This window comes from Lepisosteus oculatus, chromosome 21 (assembly GCF_040954835.1).
Source record: "Lepisosteus oculatus isolate fLepOcu1 chromosome 21, fLepOcu1.hap2, whole genome shotgun sequence".
Taxonomy (NCBI): Eukaryota; Metazoa; Chordata; class Actinopteri; order Semionotiformes; family Lepisosteidae; genus Lepisosteus; species Lepisosteus oculatus.
Window position 1 is genome coordinate 8,083,681 of NC_090716.1, and position 13,148 is coordinate 8,096,828.

The window sequence follows — 13,148 nt, forward strand, 5'->3', positions numbered from 1 at the left end:
CCTTGTAGAGAGAATGTATATGTAATTGTTATTGCCAATGCTCCAGAAAAACATTATATTTTATGTCTTGAATTGAGTGTGTCCTTTGGCCATCTGTATTATCTCCAAGTACAGCACTTATGTGTTAATGTAAGGAATAGATGTGCTGACACAGTTTCAAGAAGTAGTCTCCTAGGCATTCACAAAGGTGTCCCCATCTTTTGTCATTGATGATTTTTTATATAAAGAGAAAAACATCAAACTACACCCTGTATTGTGAAGGCTTTTAGAATATGAACATAGAAATACATTGTCATGAAAATGAAATAAAAGGGCAGTTTACAGAATTTAAACAAGGTGAAGGCCTTGTCTCCTGTATGTTATTGCTATAAGAGAGAGTAACAAGCAGACAAGCAGCTGCATTGCTGTAGAGGCCACAAGGGAGGTGAAATTATCCCATTTACGGCATTTCATTATCTGTGAAGTAGGGACAGACAGTACAGAGGTGAAAGATCAGTTATTATGGTATAATTATATATACTGTACATTTATAATCTTATTTATATACAACAACCAAAAATAATAGCTTTTTTGGTAGTCCGGTGAAAATTATTTTTATATATCAGACATTAGCGTGATTAGATCTAAGAAAAATTTCACTATATCCAGAATATGTCTGTATCCTTTTATTTTATTATGATCCCCCTTCTGGGTCATAGTGCTAGAATTCCCAGCTGTGCAGTATCCTTGGTGTACAATTCATAGTGGATGAGCAGGTCAGTTTGTTTTCTCATTGTTGATGCAGCGTCTTTATTTTTGTGTAGCAAGAGCTGTCTGGTAGAATATCACCCTTCCAGAATACAGGAACAGAATACTGAGCTGACTTGTGCTGGTAATTAAGGACTTTGTGGTCTACTACAGTCAAAACATGGAAGGAAAAAAATATTTTTCCTGTTTAAAAATGCAAAGCAGTAGTATCCAGTGTGTTTAAAAATAGCATTTCAATTTTTAATGTGATTTAGCTAGGGCAGCAGTATTCATAATAGGTTTTCAAAATATCTATATCATGCCTTAATTTGTCCTTTGAGTTCAAGTCTAATTTTACAGGCTGTGGAAGACAGAGACAGAACTGTTTTTTGCATTACAATTTGTTCATGTAAATATGTAATTCAGTATTGTTTCAATAACTGTATAATGATATAATTCCCCCGTGCAACTGCAAGAAAACAATTTTAGAATGCAAATATTAAAAGCTATTGAGAAGTATTTTTTTAATTTAAAGTTTTTTAAATCCATTGAAGACATGTACAATTTTACATGCATGGAAATTCTTGTTTTTCTAGTTATCTTTAAAGGGACTGATGTCTTTTATAGACTACATTCCACAAGTTGGCTTTTTAGCAACCCGGAATCATATTTAGGAATATGAATTGAATTTTTTGTGTTCTAAATAGTCTTATTCAAGACAGTAGAAATAAACACGTCACAAAACAATTTGTAGCTGTGATGTTTTTTTTTGTGATTCCGAATTGGAAAAATGCTGGTATCTTTTTTTGCCCTGCATGACTGCAAATACGCATTTTTGGAGAATGATGGAATGTACATACAGAAGTCTCTTGAGAAACTGCAGTTTACTCCCCTCTACTGACATATTATACTCACCTTTCTGCTGTATTTGTTTTATAAGCATTAGACAGGATTTCACTCACAGGAGGATGCTGCTTAGGAGTCCAATGTGATATTATATAGTGACCCAGCATATCTTATTTGTAGAAATCTTACTCTTTCACATTATCTTGAAATCACAGTATTCAAAAAAGCACTGACTGTAGATTTAAGAGCTGTTTTTGTTCTTGCAGGCAAACTGTAACCACATTCTTCTGTCATAAGTTATATATGTGCAATTAAATTAACCATATCAAAACAATTATCTATTTAGTGATATACTTCACTATGCTCAGTTTAATTTTGTTGTGATTTAATTAGCAGAGTGCTTCATTTGACTTTGGCTTGGAGAACAACAGCAGAACATGTACAGCACAGATGTGTGTATCCACCACTGCTAGTTCTTACAACACATTAGTGGCATATAAGAAATTTTAAAAACACAAAGAAGGTGATGACTTTTTTGGCTTTTTTTGTTTCTCTGACATGCTGGAGTGAACAAGAAACATTCATAGTTATTTTGTAAATTATACACGCTTGTGTGGCATAATGAAGTTTCCTAAAGGCCTTTGACTTATTTGGTTCACATTCGATTTGCTTTAATTCATGATTCCTTATTACAACAACACTACGTGGATGTCTTCATTTTTTCCGTGCTAATGTCTATGAAGAGGAACTAGAGAAATTTACCAGCTGATTCACTGTTGGAAGATACAGTATACGCCTCTTAACAGAAAATCACCTTTTAGATTTGGTACCAATATTTGATGGTAATATTACGTTAACCTCAATCCTTATTTTTCTTTGCAGCCAGTGCAGGGGTTCGATTATGCAAAGCAACATCTCGGGCAGCAAGGTGGCGAAGAGGAAGCACTTCCTGTGACCCAGGAAACAGTGGTGTTGCCTCTGCCAGTCAGGGATGCACCCCTGTCCCAGGAAAGAGGGATCTCACACGATGGAAGCACCACGAAAAAGACCCTGTCCAGTGACATGCGGAAGAGGTAAGAGCAGTTGGCAAAAAGGCTCATTGCCAAATTGCCATCTGAATTGCATTGTTTTCCCAACTACTTCAGCCATCCTTACCAATTGGGTACTTCCCCCCCACCTTTTCCTCTGTCCTCCATTAACTGGGTCTGGGATATTTTGCAGTGTCTCAAATTGGAAAAAATCAATTCGCAATTCAAAAGTACTACTTTGCAACTATTTTTACCCTTTCTAATCCACCCCCCTCCATCCTTTCTCTTACTTTCTATTCTTCTTTTTATACTCCTTCATTAACACTTATTTCAGTACTTATCCTGTTGCCTATTCTAAAATTGGGATATAATATTGTGTTGATTTTTATTTTTTACTAATTTAACTAATTTGACCAATTTAAGGTATTTTAGGATCACCTTCTGCACACTTGGAAACCCAATAATAAAGACATTTCTCATTTGATATCAGGGGTCTCACTCCTTTTTTAGTTTTCGCAAGACAAACGACAAAATTATTTATCTGGTCCTCATCTATAGTTTAGCATAACAATACTAAACATCCTCACTTGTTTTTTCTTGTTAAAGGACTACTGTTATATGTTTCTTTAGAAAATGTGAAATGTGTGTTTTAGAGTAAAGAAAAGTTTTAGTAGTTTAAAAATTAATTATGTAAACGTAGCAAAAGTGACTGGATTCACACTTTATGTACTTCTAAGTAATTGGTTTATTAATATTTTTCAACAATTTGGCTTATACAAGCCTCAATCAGGGCATCAGGACATTTCTCTTTTTTCGTCAAATGAATTATGCATTAAAATACACTTAGAGGCACAGTAAGTTGTAAACACAGAGTATTTTAACTTAAGGCTGCTTGATAATTTTTTTAGGTCTGCAGACCTCTAGGCTGGGTTAGAATCCTGTATCTCTTTGAAACAGATACCATGTGTTGTTATGTCAGAACAAAATATGCCTAATTAAATTCTCCTCTGTATGTATAGATAAAACTTCATTTGCATTGTACAGGTTTATAGGGAAACATTATCCAGTACATAACACCTCATTTACTATATCAGGAAGAGACAGCTGTGCTTTTCTGAGGATTAACATGAAAAACTGAAATAAACCTCCAAATTCTGTTTCAACTGTGCATATAGTAAGTTAAAACCATTAAGCATAATTAACAAAAAAGGGGGATATACAATTGAGAATGATAATGGCACAGTTTGTATGATGGCCATGGAATTGATTCTGTATTTTATTCAACCATGAAAGTGTCTTTCAAAATATGTTCTAGGCCATATGTTCTAGGCCATGTGTATTGCAGGTTAAATCCCAAAGTCCAGATATTACTCGCTTGAATAAGTGATGGATTAATGTATATATCATTTATAAGTTTCTGTATTTCTGTAGATTGATTAACCTCTTCTAATGCTAAGTCAGAATTTAATTGGCTGTTGTTTGGTTACCAGATGGCATTGATTTTTAAGTGTTGTTTATGAATTATCAACCAACAAAAACTGAGTGAGAAATTACAGCAAAAAAACTACCTCAGGCTTTCCTCTGAGACTTTTCCTCACTCTCTGTGGAAAGATTTGTTTAAGAATTGTAATAGATGAGTAGCTTCTGTTGTTTCTCATAGCTCAATTATGGTGTCTACAGTTTGTCAGCATTTTTAGAATAAAAGCTTAAATGGTACTTATGTACCAATCTAAAATAGAAATTATTTTATCATTAGACTAATGGTGTTATTTGTTAATAAAAATAAGTACCAATTGCTTTCTTATTTTTTCTTGCCCAGAATGCAATTTGCATTGATCATTGGAGTGAGACACATTCTCTCTATATCAGTGGAAGTAAACAGCTACCTCAGCATTATACAGTCTTGAAGATCATTGCTTCCTTTGAGACACAACTGATAAACATGAAAAATGAAACATTGGGGGTATAAACTAATATATGGCAAAATATTCAGTTATTTTGTTTGCCACAAAAGGTATGTCTGATTAGGCCAACAGCTATGTTATCACATTCCAACCTTAAAACTGTCAAAGAAATTAAATATTTATTTACTGTACCACAATAGTAAGCAGCTTGTTGTTTTTTCAGTACTGCAGTTTTACCTACAGTACTTGTTCACAATTAAAGGTCCAGATCATGATCATGATCATGTTGTTGGTTTTACTTTTTTATTTCATGTAAAAAGCTGAAAACACCTTCAGTGGGAAAAGGACAAATACAGTATGTTGTTGTGACATTGTTTTATACCACTGGGACTTGTGGGTAATGTGGAGAATTTCATTGTATACCTTTGTGTATAATCTTTGAAATATAGGTGCTGATTATAAGAGCCAAACAATGCATATATTCATAGCTACAATTCATATTCTTGTTTAGCTACTGCCAGTGAAACAGACACACATATCAAAATCTGTTAATATTTTAAATGACTAGGTTCTGGTGATTTGATCTCTGGTGTTAGCTGTCTGAAATTAATCATTTAGCATTAGAGATAAAACTGTCTAAGCACCGCAATAATTTACCGTTTTGTTCTTTAACCATAATAACAAAAACTGCTCTATACACAAACAGGACTCTAAACAATTTCATGTTCGTGCTGCTTGTAGGTGTTCAAATCATTCTTCTTTACGAGTCGTATTTCTTAAAGTTAAGAAATACGACTCATAGCAGCTGCTGGTATATTGCCTGGCAAAGGTAAACTGAAGTTCTGTAGATTTGAAGGATAACTGCTGTGAATAACAATAATCTTAGAAGGTAAAGTGTGAATTTCTTAAATAAGGAAATTATTTAATTAAATAAGGAAAAATCAGAGTACTGTATTCATAAAGTATGAAAGGCTATTGTTCTGTGCCTCAGGATTTATGTTGCTAAGCGCTAAAGGTGCTTTCCCCCAGCAAACGTTGTTAGTACAGGTATCCATTAGGGTGTTAGAAGGTCATTGAGGTAACCATTAACTGTGGGTAATATGTAAAAGAACTTACAGTCTTTTTGTTGCTATGGTTACTTTGCAGCAGGCTGCCTAGTGAAGATGGCTCTCTCATCAGTAACGAATCAGGAAAGCTCAACTCCAGTAGAGGCTCTGTACTGAAAGTAACAGCACAGCAGAAAATGACAAAAGAGGAGGCAAAAAAAAGGAACGGTAAGAAGGAAGTTAAAAAAGATCTGCATTGAAAAAAATGTCAGGGATAGAGTAATGTGCAGCATATTGTCTTCAATCATTGTTATAGCACGCCCTCTTTAATAACACAAGATTATAGCTTGAGTGCAATCCTACCAAACCTAACTCATAGCTCATATCTGCACTTGGACTGCTAGTTAACTGTATCTCTTTGTAGGCATTCATCTACTGTATCTGTTAAGCAGTTATCTTGTGATTTATAACATAGGATAATACTGTGGCCTGACAAATTGTGCTAGCTTGCTTTTGGCACTGTATCCCGTATGTCACCATAACCTGTAAAAACCTCCAAGACAGCAGAAAGAAACATGGTATGCTTTATCTGTTTTTTGTATCACACTTAATACAAGGAGAAAGGTCAGCTTTCATTAAACATTCATGCTTATGAACATAACAGATGGCAGGGAAATGAAATTTCATGCTTTGTAAATGTTTCACATGGTGGAAAATTTTAGGCACAACATGCAAATTAATATGGACTCACACTGGGTGCTTATGTCTATATTTTGAACATGAGTCAGTTTAAAAGCCCTTGATATTGATTGCTTCTGCAGAGTCCATGCCTTCTAATTGCATATTCAGTCATATATTTTAAACAAACAAATGCATAGAAATGAATTTGTGATTCAGTCAAATTTACAACTGAAGGTCTGTTTCCCGATTATGAACTCGATAAGCCATATCTGATCAAATGCTCTATATTAGATAACTTGCTGAACTTTTGTTTTTCAGGTGTAAAATTTAAAAATAGAATCGGTAAGAGTTTTTAGCAAATACATTATTCCAAAACCTAATCAACAGCATATTTTACACAGCTCTCCTGACGGAGCCATTGTACATTGAAGTTTGTGTACAGATCCCTATTGGATCTTAATGTGAACAAATGCATACAACGATCTCAATACAGAAAATAAATTAATGGATAATTAGGACCAGTAAATCTTGCAACAATTTTTCTTTGGTATATGCTGATTAAAAGGAATGCCAAGGCTTGATTTTAGAAAACATCCACAGGGAAATTGTATTCACTTTTAGTTGACCATTGTTTTCTTCACATCAAGCCGTAGCTGAATAGCTATGCACAGCTGTATTTGCAAATTACTCTGGTGATGGCTTTGCTGCTATTGCTTTTTCTTTAACAAACTTAGATCAAAGTCTAATCCTTTTTAGTTTTATAATAACAGCTGTCATTCAATGGAGTATCTCTCTGAAATGTGGTTCCTATGTAAAAATATTATCTTTAGTTCCTTTAAGAATATATTATTTTATTGTTTATTATTGTTGATAATAGTTGATTATTTTTCACAATGCCTGCATTTACACATATTTCTGATCATTTGAATAACAAAGCAAACAACAATAACAGGACTGATATCTTTAGTAAGACCTGGAGATATTCCATGTTAAAAGTAATATTACAGGTCTTTCAAGAAAGGGGATGACAAAACTAAAAAGGATTAATTACTGTACCTTCTGAAGGTTGCTGTTCTTTTCTGTTCAGATACAAGTTGTAAGTGCTGCTGCATGATCGATCGTTTTGATTTGGCTGTCTTTGATTGAACAAAAGTAATACTCTTCAGCACCAATTAGTGATGAAGAGGAGGGTGGAGTTCTCTTTGACCGAGTGTCCAGGTCTTCGGCAGATCCCTTTGACACATCCTCTGGATCACTGCAGCTCATCTCCATCAAACCCTTGGCTGCACCTCCGAGCTACTCTCACCCTGCCTCTGATAGGAGCCAGGACTCCGCAGTGATCAATGGAGAGGTAAGCCAGCCCTCGCCTAAACTCTAGGAAAAACAGCGCCTAATGCTGAAAGCCATTTCATAACACTAGCAACTGAATTGATACTGTACTTACAGTACCTTTATCTAGTCTCTTTTTTTCTTATCGTTCTTAACTTGGGATGAAAGTATAATCAGATAAAGTGTTTTAAAAACGTGTATGAAATGTTATTATTATTTGAAATAATGCAACTTAATACAGTACAGTACGTCAGCTGTCTTATTGCAGTGTAGGTGTGGTTAAGTTAAAGTGTATACGTAATTTAAAGTAGAATTCTTACACTCTATAAAAAAACAACTTGTACTGAAAGCAAACATCTGTATGTGATTTGAAAAAGTATTTTTCAACCGTTCATTTACTGTATCTGCATTCCTTGTCTGAAGAAACCTGTGTCTGGTGTTTGGAAGACTTCACCCTTGATGGTTGCTGAATGGTAATGATGTTTAAAGAAATGTTTTCCCTGCACAGGTTAGCATGGCTTTAAAGCAGAAATCTGACATTGAGCACTACAGGAACAAATTGCGTCTCAAGGCTAAGCGGAAGGGATACTATGACTTCCCTGTAATAGAAGGCAACAGCAAGCCCCTTACTCACAGGCAGAAGCAGGAGTATGAAAAAGCACAAATAGAACTCAACAAAGTCTTAAACCCTGATGAAGAAATAGCCTCCACATACGTTAAATCAAGGAACAGGTAAGAAAGGGCAAATGATGGGACAAGTGTACATTGAGAAGAATGTTTTAAAGTCACTTGTGCCTTTTCAGCTTTCCGTTGAAGAAGCATTTCTTTGTGAATTTAAAAGAGTGAGCAAAGAATTTGATTAATTGGACTCAAATCTGGACTACAGAGCATTCTGGAGCATGTTGGAAGAGTTTTTCAGGTTGTAGTGTCCTAGTGTATAATCAATTGATTTTTCTGCCTAGGAATAAGGTTATGTTAGAACAGGGCCTCTGTGCCTGCAGGTTTTCATTCCAAACTCTCCATGTTGGGAAAAATGTTTTGAAAATCATCATGATAGCAAATCTGACTGGCCTATGAACTAATCTTTCCTGCCAATATATCAGATCGTTTTCTGCTTTACAGTACTGTGGCCGCACTTTGCTTCTCCCCATTACATTTCTTTGAATTTGTCTTTAAAGACATTGCATTGGAGAAAGGGGAGGTGTAATTTTGTAATCCGTTTCAAATTGTAGCAGCCTACACCATGATCTGTACTGCTTAGTGAGATTAATGGCCCGTGGCTCTCATATCTTAACCCGAATATTATGCTAATGTAGTTTGAGGTCATGGAAATGGTGTAACATTTTCACTGGTGTTGTCGTCTGTTTCTCCTGAGGAAGTGTTTTCAGACATTCTTTCCATTTATAAAAGAGTCAAACTGGAAAACCTGGGAGGGGAGTTGTAACATTTAAGAGATGGTTAAATGTCAGGTTCTGGCCGGGGTGACACAAATACAGTGGAAATACAATTACAGTAAGGCATGTTACCTTGCTTTTCAGTGAAAAAGGCCTTCATTTAAACTCTAAAACATTTGTGGTACCTATAGTTAACTAAGCCATTCATGTTTTACTGTTTCATCAACTCATCAGTTGTACATACAGAATAACTCACATTAAAGTTACTTTTCACCATTTGAAGTGCAGGATTTAAGGTTTAAGTCCGCTCAGGACTAAATGAGTATAACAGTACTTGTTTGAGGTCAATATTGTAGAAATTTAGCATTTCTGTGTGCAGTAGACACACATGGTTAAAGTGTTAATACATTTGGAATCTTAATTAATAATGAGGGATAATCATAGTTTTATATGTTAGGGATTTTCTATCCATTTAATTGAAACATCCTTACAGTCAACGTTAAAAAAAGAATGTACATTACTGTCATGTGCATAGGCTGTATTCACGGAATTTTAATATACACTCTATTCTCCCAGAAGGTGTGAGGTGTGATAGTTTTGTTCATTGTGCCCTGGTTTCAGACAATCACAAATGAAGAACCCATACAGGAGCAGGCAGTCGCTGAACAGCCCCAGTCCAGGAGGGACTGAGATGGACCTTCTCGTGACGAGAGAGAGGCCCAGAAGAGGGATTCGGAACAGTGGATATGACGTATGTGCTGGGACTCTCATGCTCTCAATCCCATTGTTATTAATATCGATAATTTAATTAACTTTTCTCTGTGGGTCCAATTTGAGAGGTTCCTTTGCCTTTGACCTCTCCCATTGTTTTAGAGACTGAATGCTGAAAAGTTCTGTGTATTCCTATGTGCCAGACCATTTGTACTAGTGCTTGAGCTTGTAAACCGCAAAGTGTGACCTGTCACGTACCGGGCTTTTGAACCTACAGTAAATGGCCATAATGAGGACTTTCTACCGAAAGTTGTTTCAGTATGCATCTGGAATTGGTAAAGTGAAAGATCCTTCTGCTATAGACTGACAGTAAAAATTGACTGCTTTGTTCTTTCAAGAAGCAGGTGGAGGGGGTATTTAGATCAATTGGCTACTGAAGAGCTGGGTAGATTGACCAAATGACTGTTACGGTATATTTTTATCATTGAGTCCTTTTGGTTTTGTGTTTGCATTCAATAAACTGTGTTTCATACAGTATTTTCCTGACATGTTGATAGTGTTACCAGTTGTCAGTGGGCAAGGAGTGAAAATGAAGTATACATTGCACATACAGTATATTTTAACTCACAAATACCATATTCCTTTGTGTCTCCATGTCTTTGTCTCCATTATCGCTAGATTCTTGAGTGCCAAGACCTTTGCCCATTCTGCAGAGTCTTATCTGTACAAACTGAATAACTTAGTTACACTCAAAACAATCATAGATAGGAGCTTCCTTTTTATAGATATGAAAAGCACAAACACTTCCTGTTTTATGACCATTTTAATACCCAAAGAATATTGCATAGAATTGGAAGACTGCAGATCTTCCATTCCTGGTGTCCATGTTATGCAGGAGAACTGATTTATGATGCCAGCTGTAATAGGTCTCCAGTGAGTCTCTTACTCTCCAGGCTAGCACAGACACTGGGAAGTAGGGCATGAATGGCTTCTGCCTATTTAGCTTTGAAAGAGAGGCACAAATCTCAATTAATTTCTATAGCTTTTCATTATTTTTCTGCAATTGCTAGTGTTTTTGAAGGTTATTAATTCATTCCTTTTAAACATTCCGTTAGAATCACGCTTGATAAAGCAGAGCTTTTAAGGAGCTCAAAGAGCCTCAGAGCTCACTCGAAGGATTAATTGAGCTGGTTCCTATGCTGTAAAGGTTGCTTGGGTTTTCCAGGTTGGTGTTCGAGAAAACAATAGGGAATTATTGTAGGTCACTGGAAATTCTTCCACGTGTCACATCAGCTGCCTTTGGGCAGGCTATAAACACAATTCTTTAAAATGTCAGTCCTCCCTATTTTTCAGCTTTAGTAACTTTGCATTTTATTCAGTTCTGGAATGCATGAGGTACAGAATATTTCCAATGACATTTCCTCTCTATAAAACCATGAAAATCAGTTGCATTCAGTTGAATCACATTTCACATCACATCAGAGAAAATTGCTCTATAGCATCTTAACAAGAAGAGGTGAAGCAAGTAATGTCCTCATTTACCAATTTTATTCCCTTGAATATTAATGATGTGAGCATTATTACAGGTCTTTCATTCACTTATTATGATTGCACATGTACAAGTAGTGCAGCTAACTTCCACAGCCTGCTGTGGGTCATAATCTTACTACAGAAAAGATTGTTTTCGTATTTTCGTATTTCGTATTCTTATCTTTCTTACCAGGGTTAAGCCCAATTCATGCATTTGACTGAATGTTTGCTAGTAAACCTCTTTTTGTCTGTCTGTTAGACCGAACCAGAGCTGATTGAAGAGACCAACGTGGACCGCATTGCTGGGCCCAGAAGCTACACCCGAGGTCGACAGGTCAAAGGTCACTCAGAGACTTCCACCCTCAGTTCCCAGCCTTCCATTGACGAAGTGCGCCAGCAAATGCACTTGCTGCTAGAGGAGGCATTCAGCCTGGTCTCTGCTGGCCATGTGACGAACAGCCGGCACCAGGGACATTACAATCCCGGGCAGCAGATCCCGTACTCTGATGTGGTGACCAGCGCTCCTGGAACCATGAACAGGCCCAGTGGTGTCCAGTGGGTGCCTGCCTATGGCTCAGACATGTACCAGTACAGTCTGCCAAGACCTGTAAGTTCCTCACCCGCCCCCGTTTCTTTCACTCATGAAGAGCTGTATATTTAAGTTTAAACAAGACATACGAGGCATTTTGTGGTGTACTTATTCCCCTTGTGCAGGCCTTCAGGTTCACTCAGCTTCCTGACATGGCTGTGGGCTCCCCACCTCCTCCTGTGCCCCCCAGGACTGGGCCTACAGCTGTGACATCCCTGCGACGGTAGGAGGACTCTGTCAGTCCATTTTTAGACCATTCCAGCTGCAGCAACCTGCCTGCAGTTGTGGCAGAAATGTACGGTTTAGTCTTTTTCGTTTTGGTTGCACCCAGCTTGCAGTTTTGGCCATGTCCAGAGAGTGATTTAGACGGGGCTTGAAGATCATTTTGTGTGTACATCAATGGGTATTAAACCATTAACTCCTCACAGATTAATACAGATTCTTTCATTGTAGTCAAAGTTAACCTATTGTGTAAAAATAGTGAAAATACAGTATCTTGCAGAAAATACATATACATTATTATTAAGATAATAATAGCACAAGGTTCTGCAATTAGAACGTGACTTCCACTCGAGTTTTTTCCATGAGGTACTTGCGCCCCCTTGTGGCCAATGCCACGAATAACAGAGACTGGAAAATTGAAGCTGCTTCTTATGTCAGATCTTCATCAGACATTGAATCAAAAACAAGAACTTCAGAATCGTCCATCCCTGAGCAGCAGAGTCAGCACGATACTGCCCCCTATGTGCCAATCACACGAGCACCGATCTCTTCAGCTTCTGTGGAGCAGCCCATCTCTAATTTCTCAGGTGAGTTCTCCTCAAATACACCTCAAACACACATGCTGCCTATCTGTTCTTTTCATAATGACAGTTTTATTACTTTTCGTCTTTGTACAACATCATTGTAGAATACGTTTGCACTTGGTTGCAGACATTGGTTGTACAATGGTTGGTGAAAATCAATAAAAAAAGAAAAACAAACAGAAGGAAATGAGAACAAAAAGGGACTAGAATGGCGACAAATACCTTTCCTCCTCTCGATTGTCCAGTGACTTGACATGGTTGCATTGACCGTGTCGATTTACAGTTACCTTCAAGGAGGTGAGGCAGGCTGTTTATCCCTGTTTCTGTGTGGGCCAGGTGGTTACGCTCCGTTTCCCGGTTTCTGCTGTCCATAGGTAACCCAGCACCAGCAGTCTATGCCATACCAGCAAACAGGCCCGGATACACAGGCTACTTTATCCCTACCCCTTCCGCTCCGTACAGGACCCAAGCTTGGATGCCATACCCTTCTGAAGGAGATGTGCCAAATCAGTGGGCTGAATCTGTAAGGCACCACTCATTATTATTCATTTACATCTT

At 37.1% G+C, this 13,148-nt stretch overlaps 1 protein-coding gene across 5 annotated transcripts in view; it reads left to right on the top strand.

The window, feature by feature from the left end:
- kiaa1549la (KIAA1549-like a) overlaps positions 1–13,148 on the top strand; it is a 55,405-nt gene that overhangs the window by 36,766 nt on the left and 5,491 nt on the right. For 2 of the 5 annotated variants that reach the window (XM_015338469.2, XM_069181615.1), the window contains 9 exons: positions 2,455–2,645; positions 5,651–5,778; positions 7,398–7,582; positions 8,069–8,292; positions 9,576–9,705; positions 11,455–11,802; positions 11,910–12,007; positions 12,445–12,593; positions 12,965–13,113. In XM_015338469.2, coding sequence (XP_015193955.1) covers positions 2,455–2,645; positions 5,651–5,778; positions 7,398–7,582; positions 8,069–8,292; positions 9,576–9,705; positions 11,455–11,802; positions 11,910–12,007; positions 12,445–12,593; positions 12,965–13,113 — 1,602 coding nt within the window. Of the gene's footprint in view, positions 1–2,454; positions 2,646–5,650; positions 5,779–6,549; positions 6,574–7,397; positions 7,583–7,983; positions 8,034–8,068; positions 8,293–9,575; positions 9,706–11,454; positions 11,803–11,909; positions 12,008–12,444; positions 12,594–12,964; positions 13,114–13,148 lie in introns of those variants that run through there. The other 3 variants (XM_015338470.2, XM_015338471.2, XM_069181617.1) reach the window with 3 other exon arrangements.